At 44.1% G+C, this 19,153-nt stretch overlaps 2 protein-coding genes across 2 annotated transcripts; one reads left to right on the top strand and one right to left on the bottom strand.

The window, feature by feature from the left end:
- Positions 1-289: 289 nt before the first annotated feature.
- Positions 290-2,314, bottom strand: LOC101706049 (mitochondrial ornithine transporter 2). The gene is given in 4 exon segments (XM_004854282.4): positions 290-1,266; positions 1,268-1,459; positions 1,461-1,882; positions 1,885-2,314. Coding segments are annotated over 4 exon segments (903 nt in total). The 5' UTR covers positions 1,937-2,314; the 3' UTR covers positions 290-1,029.
- Positions 2,315-6,528: 4,214 nt separating this feature from the next.
- LOC147821750 (uncharacterized) lies at positions 6,529-18,248 on the top strand. Its single transcript, XM_087199374.1, has 7 exons — positions 6,529-6,600; positions 13,045-13,260; positions 13,353-13,845; positions 14,082-14,151; positions 16,818-16,881; positions 16,977-17,055; positions 18,013-18,248. The coding sequence occupies exons 1-7, from the start codon at positions 6,529-6,531 to the stop codon at positions 18,186-18,188; spliced, it is 1,170 nt and encodes a 389-aa protein (XP_087055500.1). The 3' UTR covers positions 18,189-18,248.
- The last annotated feature ends 905 nt before the right edge of the window (positions 18,249-19,153 follow it).

The following is a 19,153-nucleotide window of genomic DNA, read 5'->3' as shown; positions in this document are numbered from 1 at the left end:
ATAACAAACATGAGAAAGTGGGGAGCTGGGCAGGCCTCGGAACATCTGCTGATAGCGAGTATCGCAGGCAGGACTGTAAAAGGCAGGCACTAGCATCTTTGCTGAAGAGAATAAACGGTTAATTCAGAGGGGAAGAATTTAGTCAGAGTCAGTTGACCTTGGCTAGAAGTGAACTCAGCTGAGCCCTGCTACTTCACAGACTAGGACTTAAGTCTCAGTAGCAGCCATTAGCAAAGGAGCAATACTAGCCAACTCTGCTATCTGACATGCCCATTTGAGTCAGGTAAAGCTTCGCTCAGACTCCGAAGATAATGCAGCCAAATTATAGAGGGGCAAGAGGCTTGTGCCACTATCACCTGCTAATACTGGGCAGAGGTGTCTGCTGTAGGTCTGCCCCTCCTGGCTTAACCCAACTATGTTAGGTGGAGCTCCAGTAAAAACTCAACAATCCTCTCTTGAAGAAACTGTTTTCTTTTCTGTTCCCCTACAGCCCTCCCATTTGTGCCAACCAAGTTCTCCATGAGGTCTTTACCCTCCCACATGAGCTAATGTCCCTGGGTAACAAAGGCCGCAGCTTCAGCCTTGAGGCTCTTAAGGTAGAGACAAATGATTTCACCATCTGGGTTTTGTGGTTGACATTTTTATACTTACCTTCTTATGATAAGCAAAGCTGGTTTTGCACGGACACTGTGATGGTTAATCTTTTCTTTTTTCTTTTTGCTTTTTTTATGAAAAAGGCCTGAGAGAACTATATTTAACCTTTCAGATTAGGAACCTAGAGCAACAGAACTCACCCTGTATATCCCACAAAGGGCAAGAGCAACATTTCTATTTCAATATGATTATAAGGATAAATTAAGTGACCTAAAATAGAGATCTTCCCATACAGTTTGAGGTTTGAAATAAAAGGAGACAAAACCAAAGTTCCTACACAGTCAAAAATAACTTCACGTTGGTCTTGTACTCCATAAGCCCTAAGAACAACTTAGTTCTAAAACTCAGGTACTTGCATCCAGGTTCACCAACATTTCAGTAAGCTTCCAACTTGCTCATCATCATCTTCCTGCTGTATCCATAGCCCAAAAATAGTGCAGCATTGGAGGGGATCGCTCAAATAAGAGTAGCTTTCATTCCAGAATATAAGGCTAGTATTCCTTTATTTCTCACAACACTTAAAAGAGTTCTGATAAATCCTGCCTGTTTTCCATGCATGGGAAGAACCTGAATTCTGGATTTAATACAATCCACTGGGAATATGGTTTGGTTAAAGGCAGATTCCAGCAGCTCCGCCACTTGACATCAAAGGGACAGGACCTAGTTCATCTTTTGATCTCCCAGATGCGAAAAATGTTTGGCTCAGTTCATAGCCACTGAAGTAGAAGAAATAGCCTGGTATCTCCTGAATCAGAGTGGTGGAGAGTCCACGGTAGAAGCCTAAGGGGCCACCCTTAATAAGGATAGTTTTTCACAACACACCAGATTGTTCTATGGCTTTTTGCTATCTTCCCCGACATCTCCATTTCATGCATGGTCTGCAGCTGGCACTTGACAAGCTCAGTGGGGCAGAGGGCCAGGGCAGCAAACCCAGAGGCCAGGGACCCTGCGGCCACAGTCTGCAGGTCACTCAGCTTGGTCTGCGTGTCCAATCCAGCCACTTTCCTGACAAACTGCTGACAGAAGCCATAGCACATGAATAGGACAGAGCTCTGGCTAATGTAGGCCATTAGGGCCGGGCCAGTTCCCCTGTAGAAGCCGAGGAAGCCCACCTGGCTGCAGGTCTTCAGGAAACAGTCGGTGAGGCTCTTGTACAGGCTGGGGAACGTCTGTATCTTCACTTTGATTGGGTCGAAGGACTGGCCGGTCAGTACCCGTGCGGTGCCCTGGCAGCCCCCGCTGCGAGGTCGATGGTGGCTTGGATGGAGGGGCTGGACTTCATGTTGGGCCACCTGTCTCTCTGGGGGCAGGACCCCAGGCTTGGCCACTGGCCCGGCCACCGTCACTTTCCAAGCTTGAGAGTAGCCCCCGGCCAGCCACCCGCGCACCCCTGCAGGAAGCAGGAATGAATACTTTGACGAACAGTAATATTGCCCCTGAAAGGAGTTCGTGGGAGGGGAGAAGGGGGCTGCGACGGTTAATCTTGATGTCAACTTGACTAGATTCCAAGACACCTCGCACTTTCGGGTGTGCCTGTGGGGTGTTTTCAGGGGTGTCTGCCATGCGGGCCAGCAAACAGGGGGAGACCCACTCCGATCGTGGAGGCACCATCCAATGGGCTTGCGACTTGACAGAATGGAAGGCCAAACACTAACCAGTACAGACCCTAAAAAACATTCCTTCTGAAATCAATGTATTCGTGTAAAAAAACGAGAGGAAAATAAAATCCTAATCTAAAATTAATAAAACCTAACATAAAATTATTCAAGATCATGGATATGGCAGAAATTGTGATGGTCAAACACAAATAGTTTTGGGAAATTCTAGATTTAAAGAAGACCTTTCCACAGAGCTCAGGCAGAGGGGCCTGAACGAAACAGGAAAAAGAGCATGCGTTTTGAACAAAGAGGACATGGGCAGAGTGGACAGCTGTGGCCACCCACGGCCTTTCCAGGACAGTCGGTGAGATGGGCCCGGAACCTGGAGCAGTCAATAAACTGTGTGATACCCAGACTTCAGCCTTTAGAACACAAGTCAAACTTTTTCTATGAGAACTAGGGAGTAAATATTTTAGGCTTTATAAACCATACAGTCTCTGTTGCACATTCATCAGTGTTTTTGCTTTAGAGGTTCCAAATTTTGTTTCTTGTAGACCGCTTATATTTGGATCTTCATTTGTATGCATTCATAGAAATCTATTTTTTGTTTGGATTGGTTAAGCCCCTCATGTTTAATGTCATCATGGAGAGAGTTGCATTTACCTCTGTGACCTTACCTGTTCCTCATGTATCTCATGGATTATTTTGTTCCTATATTCCTCCTTTATTCTTTTCTTCTGCATTTAATGAATCTTCTCCACTGTAAAATTGTCTTATACCATTTTGTGTTGCTATAACAAATACCCGAACCTGGGTACTACATAAAGAAAACGAAGTGTACTCGGCTCACGATTTGCATGGCTGGACAGTCCAGTAGCACAATGTCAGCATACTGGTGAGCAACACCATCACCACCTCCCTCTGGCTCTGTCACAACACAGTGAGGAAGCAGGAAAGGGACCTGTTCATGCAGAGGGCCCAAGTGCGTGACGTGGGCTCACTTTATAACACGGAGCCCTTGCAAGACAGCATTTACCCATCCGTGAAAGTGGAGCCCCTTCGGCGAATCACCTTCCACTAGGCCCCACCTCTTAGGGTCACCATGAAATCATTAACTGTGATGTGTCAACTTAAGAACTGCCTAGAAGATTAGTAAAGCTGTGGGTGTGTCTCTGGATGACAGACAGACGCACACGGAGGAGAAAAGACCAAGACTCACCTCATTTGTATGTGCCATCTGCCAGTAGCTGTAGCCCGGATGGAATAAAACAAGACAGAAGGGAGTCTTCCCTTTTTCTTTGGGGGAGCTCCCATCTTCATCATTGCCTTTGAACACTGGTCTCCTGCTTCCTGAGGCTTCCAGCACAGCCTCTTCAGCTCTCTGACACGGACTCACATCAAACTCTTAGTGAGCTTCCAGGTAGGTCTTCGGCCTTCGACAACTATACTGGATCCTCCAGCTCTCCAGCACCCAGCTCACCATTCTGAATTCTTCCACTCTGATTCTACAGACAGCCTTTGGGACTCCTTCCCTTCTGATCCTTAAGCCAATCTCATGAAGCCCGTGTGTAATTATATACATCCATTTTATATTCTGTTACTCTAGCAAACTTTAACAAATACACACCACTTCAACACTGCTTGCTGAACACCAAATGACCACACATGAACCTTTGGGGAATGAACCATAGTAACCATTTTACATCTTTTCATTATTTTTTCACTGTATTTTTAAGTTATTCTCTTGGTGATTGCCTTAGAGATCACCCTCTACATCTTTTTAAAAAAAAATTTATTAGTACATGTATGCAGTACATAATGATTACAATCATCATGGGGAGTTGATACATGTACATAACACATCTTAACTCTTTTTTTTCTTCTTCTTTCCCTTCCCCCTCCCCGCTCCCTTGTTCCCTTCCCATTTGAACATTCCTACTTCCCAAAATCTATCATCCATTTTGGTCCTTATTTGTGCTTTTGGCTTCTCATATGAGAGAAACAATGTGATATTTAAACATGTCTGTCCAATTTATTTCACTTAAAAGGATGGTCTTAAGTTGCATCCATTTACCTAAAAATGTCTCGTTTATGCTTCCTTATGCCAGTGTAGTACACCATTGTATATTTAAAAACTGCATTTTCTTTATCCATTCGTCAGTTGATGGGATGGGGTTGTTTCTAAGATTTAGCTATTACCAATTGTGCTGCTATAAACATGGGTGTGCATATATTGCTGTGGTATGATTCTTCAACTGTTTTGGGAAGATACCAAGAAGGGGAATAACTGAGTCAAATGGAACCACTAGTTACAGTTTTTTTGAGTAATCTCCATACTGATTTCCATATTGGCTGTACCAATTTACACTCTGTGATGGCTCATGTCTAGATGTCCCCCCAAATCCTCATGCAGTCTTAGGTGGGGCTTTTTCAGAGGTGGCTGGATCTAGAGTGTGTGATTGACTCATGGTGCAATGCTAGGATTAAGGGTGCTAGGATTAGGGATGGGTGACTACTAAATCAGTCCACTGATTGGTTTGCCACTGCCCTAATCCCAGTAGCTTGGATACAATATAAAAGGGGCAGAAAGAAGCTGCTAAGGTCCCTTGCTTTGTTATCTTCTGCCTGCATGAACTGTTTCTCCTCTTCAATGTCTGTCTGCCAGGCCACCTTCCCTCAGAGCCAGCTGATTATGAACTGAAACCTCTACAAATTGTAAGCCAAACGAATCTTTCCTCCTTTATCTTCGGGTGTCAGGTATTTTGTCTCAGCCATGAGAAAAATAACTAAGATACACCCACCAACAGTGGAGAAGGGTTCCTTTTTTCCCCACAGCCCCACCAGCATTTTTTTTGGTACTGGGGATCAAACTCAGGACCTTGTGGTCTTGAGGCAGGCACAGCACCACTGAGCTAAATCCCTGGCCCCTCCACCAGCATTTGCTATTGGTTGATTTCTTCACGATAGCCATTCTTTCTGGAGTGAGATGAAATCTCAATGTTGTTTTAATTTCCAATTCTTGAATGACCAATGATGCTGAACACTTTTTCATGTATTTATTTACTGTTTCTTTTTCTTCATCTATGAAGTGTCTGTTCATTTCAGATGCCCATTTTTGTTTGTTTTTTGGATTTTTGAGACAGTGTCTTACTATGTAGTTCAAGGTGGTATTGAACTCACTTTGTAGGCCAGGCTGGCCTCGAATTCTCAGTTATCCTCCTGCCTCAGCCTCCCAAGTGCTGGGATTACAGGCATGCACCACCGCACCAGGTTCAGATGCCCATTTTGGGATAACGTCTTTAAATTTGAGGAGTACGGTGGTTGTTGTTTTAGTTCTTTATATATTCTAGATATTAGTCCTTTGTCTGAGGAATAGCTGGCAAAATCTTTTTCCCATTCTGTAGGTTGTCTCTTCACTCTGTTGGTGGTTTCTTTTGCTATGCAAAAGCTTTTTAATATGATGAGATCCCACTTGATTTTTTGTAATATTTCCTGTGCAATCAGGGTTTTATTCATAAACTCCTTGCCTATACCTGTGTTGTCTTATTTTTCTGTTTGTTGAGACAAAATACCCAACACCCAAAGTTAAAGGAGGAAAGGTTTATTTAGCTCACAGTTTTTAGAGGTTTCAGTTCATAGTCAACTGGCTCCAAGGCAGAGTGGCATGGCAAACAGGCATCGAAGAGGAGAAACAGTTCATGGCAGGCAGAAGGCAGCAAAAGCAAACAATTGACAATTTTACATTCCAGCATGGTACTGGCAAAAAACCAAAAATAAAAACAAAAAACAGACCTGAAGATCACTGGAACAGAATAAAAGGTGCAGGACAACTGCAAACATACTCAGCTACCTTATCTTTGTCAATTTGCCCTTAGATGCTGGAATGATGGATCTCTAAAGTGGCTGCACAAGCTCCTATGGGGTTTCAGGACCTCCAAGGACCCTTCCAGTTCTAAATCCAGGGTGAGATCATTCTAACAAGGCAAATGTGCCCCATAGATTTGGCAAGGGATGGCACACCACAGAAACAGATGGTACAAGGAAGCCAGTCCCAACTTGGCGGGGGAGGGTGTAGGTGGCAACAATTTGTGCAGAACCTCAGAGGACAGTAAGTGGGATGCACAGGAACCAAGGCAAGGGCGGGAGGTGAGGAGGAAGAGGAACTGTGTGGAAAGAGACCAGGGGCAGGGAAGAGTTCAGAGCAACTGGGAGACAGAAGGTGAGCGTGAGAGATAAGGCTGGAGAGACAGTTCCAGAGCAGTCCACAGACAGCGACATGTCTGGACGCAGGGACAACTCGGCTTCCAAGTGGAGACTGGGGCAACACAGGATTGTTTATGAGCCCCCGGTATTTGTTCTCACCTTCAGTAATAATAGGTGATGCGGACGTTAGCCAAATACACAACCATTTGGAATAGTGAAAACATATCCAGACTCAGTAATTCTGCCCCCAGATACCCAAGAGAAATCAAAACATACATGTACACCAATGCCCATTAAAAATAGCCCAAACCCAAAACAACACAAATGTCCGTCAACAAAGGAATAGATAGGGCCGGGGATTTAGCTCAGTGGTTCCATTGCCTGCCTTGCATGCAGTACGAATCCTCGGTACCAAAAACCAAAAACCAAAAATCAAAGGAATAAACAGTGGTGGAATTCTACAGAGCAATAAAAAAGAACTAATTATCTACATCAACAAGGATGAGTCTCACAGACCTAAGGTTGAGGGAAAGGATTCAGACATAAAGGATTGTACGCAGAATACTGCACTATCTTCTAGGTTCCAAAGCAAGTAAACTACCCGGAAGATGTCTCAAAACTGGGAGCCACAGAGAGAGCCTGCTGGGGCCCTGGGGTTTTTCTCTGTCTTGGGCCTGGTTGTGGCTACCCATTTATCAAGCTATGTACTCACACGTTATATACTGTACTGAATGTCAGCAATATGTCCCCAGCCTCCTTTGCACCTACATGTGACTCTACACTAAATGCTAGTCTACAAGATGTACGTGGATGTTGTATGTGCAAATTTTAGAAAGGGTCTTTAAGCTAGTTTCATGCACAGTGGTACACGCCTGTACTCTCAGCACTCGGGAGGCTGAGGCAAGAGGATCACTATGAGTTTAAGGCCAGCCTGAACTACATAGTGAGACCTTGACTGAAACCCACCCCCTAAAAGAAAAGGTCTTTAAAAGAAGGAACTGTGAACTTTTCCCATCTCCCTTCCTACTGGGTAGAATGTAGGTGCATGACTGGCATTTGAGCAGCCCTTTTGGGCCATAGGTGACTTTGTGAATGTAAGCCACACATGACCGTAGGAGCCTCAGTCTCAGGAACCATGGAACATGGCAGTGGCCATGAATGGCCATTTCCACACTTCTTAAAAGTGAGAGAGGGGGCCAGGAGCATGCGTAAGGTTCTGAGTTCAATCCCTAGCACTGGAGGAAAACAGCCTGGAGCTGAGGAAGGAGCCTGTATACAAAAGAAAGCAGAGCCAAGAGGGAGACTGTTGGTTTTTTTTTTGGTATTGGGGATCGAACTCAGGAACTTGCGCATGCAAAGCAGGCAGTGGAAACACAGCTCAATCTCCAGCCTGAGGGGGAAAATTTTAGTCTGACAAGTTTTTGAACCCTGAGATCCACGTATGCTGAAAGCCAACTCTTCCCTTTGTTACTGGAACCAAAAAACTCCAGAATTTTTTTCCTCAAACCTATTTAAACTGGTTCTTTTATCTTGAAAAAGTAAGTCTTAACTGATCTGGTAAAATCAGGAAATTCACACAAGGAGTTCTTAAATCCCTATGAGCACCAAGCATTGCCTATACCTATTTCCCAACAGCTGTTAATTCTCTGTGGTGCTTAAGGATGTTTATTAATTGTAACAAAAACAACACTAAAAACAAAAATAAAAATGTATGATTTCCAGCAGAGAAAAGTGAAAATTTATTAACTCGATTTTGTTTTTTGTGGTTTTTGTTGCTGTTGTTTCTTGAGGGTCTTACTATGTAGTTTAGGCTGGCCTTGAACTCACTATGTAGTCCAGGTTGGCCTCTAGCTCACGCTGATCCTCCTGCCTCAGCCTTCCAAGTGCTGGGATTAAAGGTACAGGTGTGCACCGCCATGCCCAGTCGGAATTCAGTTTTGTACCTTTCAGATCAAAACCTAATTCCTAAACTTGTATCTGGTAATAATTCCCATGTTAACGTTCTTTGCCCCAGGCTTTTGTGTCTGGTTTAAGCAAGCTTGGCTAGCTTTGTCAACTTGACTAGGGCTACATAGGGGCTACATAGTACCCAGTTATTTAAACAAACACAAATCTAGGAACTGCTTTGAAGCTACAGTCATCCCCAGGTATCTGAGGGGAATTAGTTCCAGGACCCTCTCAGATACCAAGGTCTATGGGTGTTTGTCTCTTATATAAAATGGTATAGTGGGCCAGGGATTTATCTCAGTGGTTCTGCCTCCTCCCTCGAAAGCGCAAGGTCCCGAGTTCGATCTCTGGTACCAAAAAATAAATAAAATAAAATAAAGTAAAATGGTATAGTATTTACTAGAACCTCCACATCTTCCTGTAGACCTTGAGGATTTAGCTCAGTGGTTTCGCTGCCTGCTGTGCAAGCATAAGGACCCGAGCTTGATCTCTGGTACCAAAAAAAAAAAAAGAAAAGAAAAGAAGAAAGTCTGTAAATCTCCAGGTCACACGCAGTTTGGGGTTTCTTTTTTCAATATTTTTGATTCTTTGTTCATTGCATCCTTGGGTGTAGATCCCACAGAGACAGACGGCTGACTGCATTTTATTAATGTAGTTAATCTACAGCTACTTTCATAAAGATTATTCTCAGCCAAGTGTGGTGGTCCACACCTGTAATCCCAGCACCTGGGAGGCTGAGGCAGGAGGATCACAAGTTCCAGCCCAGCCTGGGAAACTCCGTGGCTTAGTGAGACCCTGTCTCAAAATAAAAACTAATAAAATAATAAAATCAAAAGGGCTAGGGAGGGGCTGGGGATTTAGCTCAGTGGTACCGAGCCTGCCTAGCAAGCACAAGGTCCTGAGTTGAATTGCTGGTACCAATTAAAAAAGGGGGGGTGCTGGGGAATGTACCTCAGTGCACAGGCCCTGGGTTCAATCCCTAGTACCACCCCCACGAAAAAAAAAAAAATTGTCCTGGAAAATGTGAGTAGACCTCATCTAATCACCTGAAAGGCTGTAAGAGCAAAAATGAGGCTTTCCACAGTGTGAGCCAATTCCTAGAAATAAACCCCTATCCCTGGTTCTATGTCTCATATGTATGTATCCTTCTGTTAGCGCTGATGTATATACACACATATACAGGTATATACAGCTATATCTTGTGTGGCAGAACCCAGATACAATCAGCTACACCTGCCTGCCCCTGTCTCTGATCCCAGCAATAGGAAAACCCCTGAATCCTCCACAGGGGTCAGGCCTACCTGCCTTCCCTCCTCTTTCCCTTTCCTGCTTCTGGAGGGCCTGTTTCAGAAGACTGGAAGCCTATGTCTCCTGAGATCAGCATTTCCCCTGCCCTGTTCAGCTCATCACGCATCTGCTGTAATTAGGAAGTCTAGTTTCTCCGATCATAGCTGTATTGCCAGTGCCAATCCCCATTTCAGCCATGGGGAGCCACCTTTGCCTAACTTGTCTACTATATTCCCACTCCTTTCTCAAGGACCCATTTCTCTATATTACCTGTTAGACAGTGTGTCTCAATATCCATTCCTGTTTTCTTCCACGGTAATTGGCCAGACATAACTTTCCAAGATAAGACTAAATTTATCAGTCACTTTTTCCATTGTGTGATCTTATGACTAGATTATAACCAATGGGATGTGAGCAGAAGTAATGTGTGTGATGCACTACTAAGTTGTACATTAAAAGTAGAGCATCCCCACCTCTCCCAGATGGCCAAAGTATAGATGTGGTGGTAGGCCATACTGGATTTTGTGGGTTGTGACACCACCCTAATAGGAGTGGAGCAGGAACACAAACAGAGGTTAAGTCCTACACTGCCACCCAGACTTCATCTGATTTATGATGCTGGTTTTTCATTGTTTTTTGGTTTGTTTTTTAATCTCTGGAGCAACAGACAACTCTACATAGTAACCAAAACATCACCAAACTTGCCAATAGAATAACCAGCCTTCCTCAACCTACCTCTTGGACCACTGACTGTCTTGTCACTGAGGGGCTGCTCCTCCTTCCCACCCTTAAATACAGTTGACTGTTCTCCAGGGTCTCTCCTTGAATCTGGTTTCTCTCTCTACTTTCTCCCTTGGAAATCTCATTTACTCCCATAGAAAATGACTTTACAATCTTATAATCTCATCTCTAAGCACCAGATCTGATTACTAGGGTTTTTCCTCTCTGATGAACTGCTAGCACCTCTGCATGTTTAAATAACCCCACTCCAGACACACACTCACACTTACACACTCGTCATGGGGATGAGGACTTGCAATTTGTTCTTTTCTTGCGTTGCTTGTTTGAACAAATAGTGTAAATGATACCTCTATCCCGCCAAGAGCCCAGGCTTAAAACTCTACAGCAGGGACCGTAAATTCAGATGATTACAGAGACCAGGCAAATGATAAGGGACAAGTTGAAACCACAGGGAGCTGAAGAGCTCATGACTAATCTAAAAAAAGCAGCCACCACTTGGCTGATCTGATTTTTTTTAATCTGATTTCTCGAAAGTAAAAAAATCTAGATTTTGTTTTATGTGATCTCTCCAGATTTTTAAACCAAAACAAAAATCTATCTCCAAGGCTGGAGATTCAGCTTAGCCTGCTCTACCTTCCACAGAAATGATGTTCAAAATACTGAGCTGTTAAGGTAAAAGTAATATACAGATCAACATGTAAATCAAAAATTTTAAAGCAGATCTATTTTCTAAATAAACAATTATGACTTATGTAATATAACTGGTAGCAAAAATAATTCACTAGGTCTTTCCAATGGATATAAATCACTTCTTGATCTGGGGAAATGAAGCTTATGACACAGTCACCACTAGATTTTTATCTCTTAAGGGTCATGATTTGACACAGGGAATATCACATTCTTCCAACTTTCCCATTACACAGATGATCATTAGATGAATTAAGTAATTTTTTTTCTTACCATCACTGATATTGTTTATAATGTTGAATCTTCTGCTTATGAATAGCAATTACACTTATTTTACGACCTTACAATATAATCTCAGTCTTCTAGGTACTAAACCACGAAAATCATTTATGGAAATATCTTTTAACCAGTTAGCTTAATTTACAACTTTTTGTTCACTCTCAATCCATACATCTTCACAAACCAGTAACCCAAAATTTCAGGGTTCAAGACATTCGAGGGCTTGGGATGTAGGTCAGTGGTAGTTTTTGCCCAGCCCGTGCAAGGTCCTAATTCAATACCTAGCACTGCACACACACACACACAAAAAGTTGAAAAACTTGAGAAGTTTACTACATTTTTCACCTTTGTCATCATTTATATTTTCATATTAGAAAATCCAATCATTTTTCTTTTGGAATCGATGCCTCATTTTTTCTTCAAACAAGATATCTTTTTAAAGAACTACTTTCCACTTGTTTCAAACTTTGTTTACATATGTCCAACCACTTTATAGTTATTTGAAATAATGCCAGCTCTAATAAACATTTTTCTTGCAAAGCTAAAATAAATATTGAATCTCCATCAAAGTATCATTTATTAGCACTCTGGGAGGCTGAGGAAGGAGGGTCACAAGTTCAAGCCCAGGCTGGACAACTTCACAACATAGCAAGACCCTGACTCAAAAAATGACTAAGTAAAAAGGTCTGAGGATATAGCTCAGTGTGATGGCCCTGGGCTCAATCCCTTGTACTGAAAAAAAAAAAAAATCTATATTTTGTTGTCTTCATTCTAAGTGTTTTTTAATGTTTTAGAATAAAATCTAAAAAATATAAATATTAAAACCCTCCACACCTACTTTTTTCCAAAGAATCACAACCTGCCAGCAATAAAAGTACTTAAGGCTAATAATTCTCCAAAACCACTGTTTGCAAACATATGAACTCGGCAACAGTCCCTTCAGTGACACGGGCCAACCTAAAATGAATGTGTCTCAGATGTGGCCATAACAAAAAGCCTCTTATCAGTGGTACTAATACCCCACAACAATTAGTACAAAGCAATGATACTAAGACTTACAGGATTAATCAATTTTAACATTTCTTTAAATTACTATTTACCATGGATTTTAATATGTTAAACCATTAGTACGTCTCATGGTGCATACTGGTCAAATATCGGCTGTGGTCTACATGCTGAATTTAGTTCAGGGGCTGCCGGGTAAAACTCCAAGAGATTATCAATGGGTCCTGGAAGTGAAGATAGAGGGGTGGCATTCAGTTACATCCCAAGAGGAACAATCATCGCTGCCTTCTTGTTTTGTTTTGCTTTTGGTGAGGGATGGATATCGTGATCACATCTAGGCCACTTTATTGCTGAGAGCCCACTGCAGTTACATGGGAGGGAAGGACAGCAATACCTAATTTAACACTCCAAAAAAGAGCATCTTGCCACATCGAACCTCAATTTCTTGTCCAAGTCAAGATTTAGCTTCACGAAACTTGTCTAATGTTCGAGCAATCTACTTCTCTTAAATTATTCACCACACGCTACTATATGGGTATAGATATCTGCATGAAAGCCATTTCCAGACGCCCCACCCTAGTGTCCTGCTTGTCGTCCTCCACATAGCCTTCGCAGCGGCCCGACAGAACCTCCTTCCCCGTAGATCGTGGGCAGTCACAGCTCCACGCTCACCCCTCAGGGGCCTCCTCCAGCAGGAGCACACTTCTCCCTCGTTTCTTCTCGCCGGAGTCCATCAGACTTGGCACAGGAGTTACTCCTCCAGGAGGCTTTCCGGGATTCCCCCGCGGGCCAGACCCTGTTCCGAGAGGTCGCACCCTTCTGTGAACCACGGTCTCTTCGGAAGCCCACTCGTCCTCTGGTACCAGGGACCCCACCACCACCACCACCAACAACAACCAAATCAGGCCCACAGGCTTGCTGACCGCCTGGACAAACCAGGGTGTCCCGTAGGCTCCCCCCACCTGCGCCCTACTCAACAGTGACCGAAATCTACTTGGTGCTCCCTACGCAAAGGAGATTGGGGCCTATTCGCTGTCTTCAAAGAGTTGCGGAACGGACTGGATTTCCTCGCTAGCCAACACCGCCTCGGCCTCCGTAGACGCGACACGACTTTCCCCGAGCGCCTGCGCGTCCAGTCTTTGCAGCCGCACGCTCCCCGTCCCGGCATATCCCGAGCCCTCTTCCCCGCCAGCTCCCCCGGGGTCCCCGCTGGATGCCGGGAGATGTGGTCTCGGCGAAGGCGGTGCGGCAGTCGGTCGGCGCGTGTGGCAGGAAACGGAAGCAGCCCACCCCCGGCCCCGCCCCCACGCCGCGCCGCTCCCCACCGGGCCGGCACTGACGTGTCTCTCAGCGGAGGTGCTGCGCTTCGGAGGGGGCCCCGTCTCCTCGTTCGGAGCGGAGCGAAGCCGGAGCGGGTCCCGGAGCCCAAGCTGCCGCCGCCATGGCAAGTGAGTCCTTCGAGGGCGGCCCTGGTGCTGCCGGGACGCATCAGGGCCCCTTCTCCTCTCCTGTATCTTCGGACGCCCACCCTCCAGGCCCGTCCGGACCCCAGTGCGCGCTGCCTGCACCCTCAGCCCTCCTCAGGGGTCCTCGCCCTCCCCGGGCACAGCCTGCGTCCCTGGGTGGCGCGGCAGGTCTCCCTGTGTCCTAATTCATCTTCTTTTGTTTCTTTCATCAAAGTCAAATTTCTGGAAGTCATCAAGCCGTTCTGTGTTATCCCGCCGGAAATTCAGAAGCCAGAGCGAAAGGTAAGTTCCCCAAATCGCCATCGGAGGAGGCTTGGCGAAACTGGGCCCTGAAGTTTACAGTACGATTAAAGATGGCTTCGACTCCGAGTGGAAACTCTCCTCTTCCCCTGGAGTGTGGAGTGGAGCGTGCGCTGTGACACCTCAGAGAGCTATGGAGAGGCGGCCTGGTTGTGTGGGAATTCCCCCGAAATCATCGTGCTGTATTTGAAGCAGCTTTGGTGGCAGTTGCTCAATGAACAAAGCCTCAGGTTTGCCCTGGCCCAGAGATAGTCTTGGCTGTGGATGAGTAAGGGCTCAGTTAGGATCCCCAGATTGAGTTACTCTCCCTTCTTCAAGCAGATCTTGGAGTGTTTTTCCCCCTGTAGGAAGTGCCCTTTATACCCAGCTGCTAAGGGGAAGAATAGTCCCTTTAGACCTAGTTTGTACATTTAATGTAGGCTGTCAGTGCTGAGAATATAGGCATTTTGTGAAGTCTGGTGTTATTCATAACAGGTGCACTAGAAGAAGAAGAGAGAGAAATGTAGCAGCACTATGGTGAATTTTATCAGAATTTCCATGGCTGCACAGCTACAGCCCAAAAGAATGAGTGTTGCCAATGAAAGTAAAGTCCCATGATGAAGGAAAATTTCATTAGATGAACAGAAGTTATCTTGTCTCCACATTCTTTTCAGACTGTTGTTAATGCAGTCACATATGTTTATGTGTAGTCAACATCCATGTGGATGTTTGGGTGCTTGGAGTCTACTTTTGTTCTTTTACATAAAATATATAGTTTCATATAAATGCCTCTCATATGTGCTGCCTTTGATGAACTAAATTGCAAACCTGCCCCCTCCATGCAAGTATCCTGGCATGGGTATGGCTCTGGAGCCTGGCAGGCCTCCTACCCTTTACACCATCTCCTAACAGCCATGTGACCTTGGTGAGAGAGATAGAGTATGTGCAAGCATAGCACACAAACTCTGGAAGAGGTGATGTCTGGTGGTTTGGAAAGATGATGAGAAGTTTCCTAAGGGTGTGGGAGGGAATTCTGACAATATATATTTTGCAGATGCAAAGAAGACAAGACCAGTCAATATTTGGATGAAAGTGGTTAGATGTAGTTCATATTGATAGGATATAAAGAGTAGATGGAGAGCAATAGGTGAATAAGAAGACCTGACAGATTAAAAGGTCACTTTGGAAGTAAAGGAGACGCCTAGAGTATGGTTTAGAGGCTTTTGCTCTGGAAGATGAGCCAAGGTATTGAGCGAGGATGCATTTAGGAGCTATTTAAGGACAGAGGAGACAGGACTTAAAGAGATTTTGAAATTTTGCTGTTAAGTTTGCTTGTAACCAGAAGAAACTTGGTCATTTTAGAATGAAAAGTCTTGAAAAAATTGTCTACCTTTTTCTTTGTCATGAGGATTGACCTCATGACAAGCTTGTCACATCACTGGTTAATCTGTAAGCTTTCTTTTGGCCAACTTCTACCTTCTTGGCATGGTGGGATGACAAGTGGCAAAGGGAGTGTTCTCAAGCCAAAGAAGAGTTCTGTGAATCCCAGTTCATGTGGAGTGTCTGTAGCCCTAAGTCACACCTCTTTGGCTGGTGGGTGTGTTGAGTCTTCCTAGCCTGTGTCATGGTCCATGTAGAAGGCTCAACTACTGTTCTGATCAGACTGCCATGACCCTGACCAAGCACTCACACAGACTTCTCTCTTCCTCTACAGTTTGGTCCTTTATTACTGTCACTCATTAGGTAGTTCCACCTGAAACCCTCAGTCTGCGTAATAATTCTTGTGTTTCTTAAGCCTTCCACATCCATTCTGGTGGTGTGTAGAAAACCAGTATTACACTAGTGAAGATAGTGTTAGAGGAAGAAGACCCAGAATAGTTCCCTCTGTGCCAGTTAGTGACCAAGGCCTTGGGTAGGAAGGGTCTGAACTTTTCTAATGACACCTGTTAATCATCTATAAAATGATTGTCACCATTTCACTTAGAAGATGAGAACATTCTTGAAGTTAAACAGATGTTACTGTACAGGTTAAGCATGCAGCTCTCTTGTCCTCCAGTATCACTTACTACATGGTTTTACCTTGGATCATAAAATACACTATTGGACAATCCCAAATTCCAAATTAGTTGGCTCCAGAATAATAAGATTTTCTTACTTCTAGACGCTGATCAAATGAAAAGTAGTTGCTCAGATGTCGTCAAGGCTTGTCTGTTTTACAAAATCACTTTTCTGGGCCGGGGATTTAGCTCAGTGGTTTTGCCACCTGCCTTGCAAGTGCAAGGACCCGAGTTTGATCCCCGGCACCAAAAAAAAAGACTTTTCTGTTGTGATGTTCTTGATCTTGGGTCTAACCTGCGTTAAGCCGAACGGTTAAGAACACAGGTGTAGACTCAAAGTTACTTCAGCTGTGGGATGTGGGACAAATTACTTAGCCTGTCCAAGATCCGGTTTTCTCATTGTCCTATAAGGATGAAGACTGTGACGTGGGAGGATTAACTGAGACCTTGTGTTGTGCCTCCAAATGGGCAGTGTATGATACCTGTTCTTGGCTTTAGTGCTGTTTGGTACATAGTTCAGCTTCTCTGGTGAACAGAGAAAGGGGTCCAGTGTGAATCCATTTTTATTAACTTGGCTGTGAAACTTCCCATGCTTGCTTTCTTTTCTACAGAGTTCAGTTTAAAGAGAAAGTGCTGTGGACAGCCATCACCCTCTTTATCTTCTTAGTATGCTGCCAGGTAAAAAGCCCAGGCTTCAGCTTTTGGTGTTGGAGTGGGGTTAGGAGTGGGCTGGAAATGAGGTGCTGACCCCTCTTCTCTCTGCGTGTTTCCAGATTCCCCTGTTTGGCATCATGTCTTCAGACTCAGCTGACCCTTTCTACTGGATGAGAGTGATTCTAGCCTCTAACAGGGGTAGGACTCTGGCTCACTCTGCCTCTTCTCACACACTGTGGGCTCGACCAGCTTCAGGTTTAATTATAGGCTTTGGCTTTATATGGACGTCAGAGAGTGGAAGTGAGGAATGTCAGCATGCCGCATTGAATATCCTAATTAAATCCTGCATTCCTCAGCACTGAGGAATACCATCGTGTTTGGAATTGGGTTATAAATACAGTACAAAACCTGTAATAACAAGATAAGTCTATGTTGTAGAGAATTTTAAGAAACATGGGGAAAACTAGAATACCTTGTAAATACTGAAATGATGGGGTGTCGGTTGATATAACATCCTTTAGAATGTGTGATTTGTTTCTCAGCTGCATCTTTTCCATATCTATAGGTTTCGCTTATGTGTCATACCACTGTTTTGTATATTCTAACTAGTCACCTGCAGGTTCTGGGAGGATTTTTGAATGTGTATGTTGATACTGATTTGATTAATCCATTTTAAAAATGTAACTCAAATTAAGTTCCAAATCAGTCAGAAGTATAGCTCATTTTAGCATAATGGGAAGTAGAGGTTTGTTTACAACTAGATGCAGCTGCACCAGCCCTGTTTGCAGACTCTGGAAATGATTTGAATGTTATCCTTTCTTTATTAACTGATGAAGAGAGGAACCTTTCTTATCTCTGTAAGTCCAGAATAAATCTGTTCATGGTGAATTTAAATGCAGCAGTCTGTTTAGACACCATGTGACTTCCAGAGTAAACAGAGTAAAATGTTGCCTGAGTAAGAATGCAGGCTGAACAGAATAAATTAAATTATACCCTAATCGTTGGTATTGGGGTTATTCTGTAAAGGCTGCTGGCCAACTGAAACACTGGATTTGTGTAAGGGACACCCATCCAGTTTTGCTCATTCATTCTGATAAGAGGTGTTTTGCTTCTCTACAAGGTAACGTTGACTGTCCTGCCTTCCTTTCCCTCAAGGCACGCTGATGGAGCTGGGCGGCATCTCTCCCATTGTCACCTCTGGCCTTATCATGCAACTCTTGGCTGGTGCCAAGATCATTGAAGTTGGTGACACTCCCAAAAGACCGAGCTCTCTTCAACGGAGCCAAAAGTGTAAGAAAGCTTGTGTATCGTGTTCTGATGTCTGTGGTTGAGAATCTGAATTTGCTCTAAAGTTGGGGGGCATTAAAACAGTTATGCTTTGTACTGTGGAACTTCCTTAGCCAGCCAACTCTGCTGGTGCTCTGTGGCCTATGTTATCGAGAGGTACCAGCCTCATGCAGTGGCGGACAAGGCAGGGGAGGTCCCTGAAGCCACATGATAGAGTGGAGGCAGCAGGTTTGGAGGTCATCCTTCACTGGCCACAGTTTCCTTACCACGTGGAAGGAGGTAGCATCTCCTCAGGGCTGTTGTAACAGTTCAGTTTGAATAATCATTCTCAGGGTGCCTGGCACTTAGTAGTTATTCAGCAAGTGTAAGAACATAACTCGGGAAAAATGATCCTCTCAGTGTAGCTCTGCTACCTACTAGCTCTGTGCTGTAGGAGAAAGTCAAATGGCAAATGACAACTCTGAGGGTTCAGCTTCTTCGCCTGTTAAAATGAAGGTACTGGTAGTGGTGTCTACTATATGTGTGCCTTACAAGCAAATGCTACGTGGTAATGCTGATAGTGGCCAGTCACCAGAAGCAACCATCTTTAGGCTCTCTGACTGAACAGTGTTAATTAGGAAATGATATTTCCAGTCTCCCATTCAGCCATCTTTTCTTCTACATCATTATTTTTACAGATCTTAAGTTAGTAGGTTAATAATTGACCAAGAAAGACATCTAACTTAAACTTGTCAGTTTGAGACACAAGTTAATATTTTAAAATTTACACATGGAGCATTTTTCAAAAGCAAAGATTAACTGGTTTGGTTTTTCTGTTTGTTTTTTTGAGATAGGGTCTTGCTGTGTAGCTAGGCTGGCTTGAACTCACAGAAGTTCTCCAGCCTCAGCTTCCTGAATGCTGGGATTAGAGATGTGTGCCAGCACCCAGCCCCCAAAATTAGATGTTTTTTCTTTGATCTTGACAATCTTTTTGTGTTTTTTGCCTTAAGAATTTAGGGTTATTGGGCTG

The sequence above is a fragment of the Heterocephalus glaber genome, unplaced genomic scaffold, assembly GCF_053883595.1.
Source record: "Heterocephalus glaber isolate CG9 unplaced genomic scaffold, H.glaber_assembly_v1.0 deba00001707, whole genome shotgun sequence".
Taxonomy (NCBI): Eukaryota; Metazoa; Chordata; class Mammalia; order Rodentia; family Bathyergidae; genus Heterocephalus; species Heterocephalus glaber.
This window is presented reverse-complemented; position numbering and strand designations above follow the sequence as displayed.

Bases quoted from the DNA above. Each gene is read 5' to 3' on its own strand.
- LOC147821750 (XM_087199374.1), top strand. From the start codon at position 6,529: ATGTCTGGACGCAGGGACAACTCGGCTTCCAAGTGGAGACTGGGGCAA. The intron at 13,846-14,081 runs GCAAGTGAGTCC...CTTTCATCAAAG, and splicing joins CCCAAGCTGCCGCCGCCATG to TCAAATTTCTGGAAGTCATC. The intron at 17,056-18,012 runs GTAGGACTCTGG...CTTTCCCTCAAG, and splicing joins GATTCTAGCCTCTAACAGGG to GCACGCTGATGGAGCTGGGC.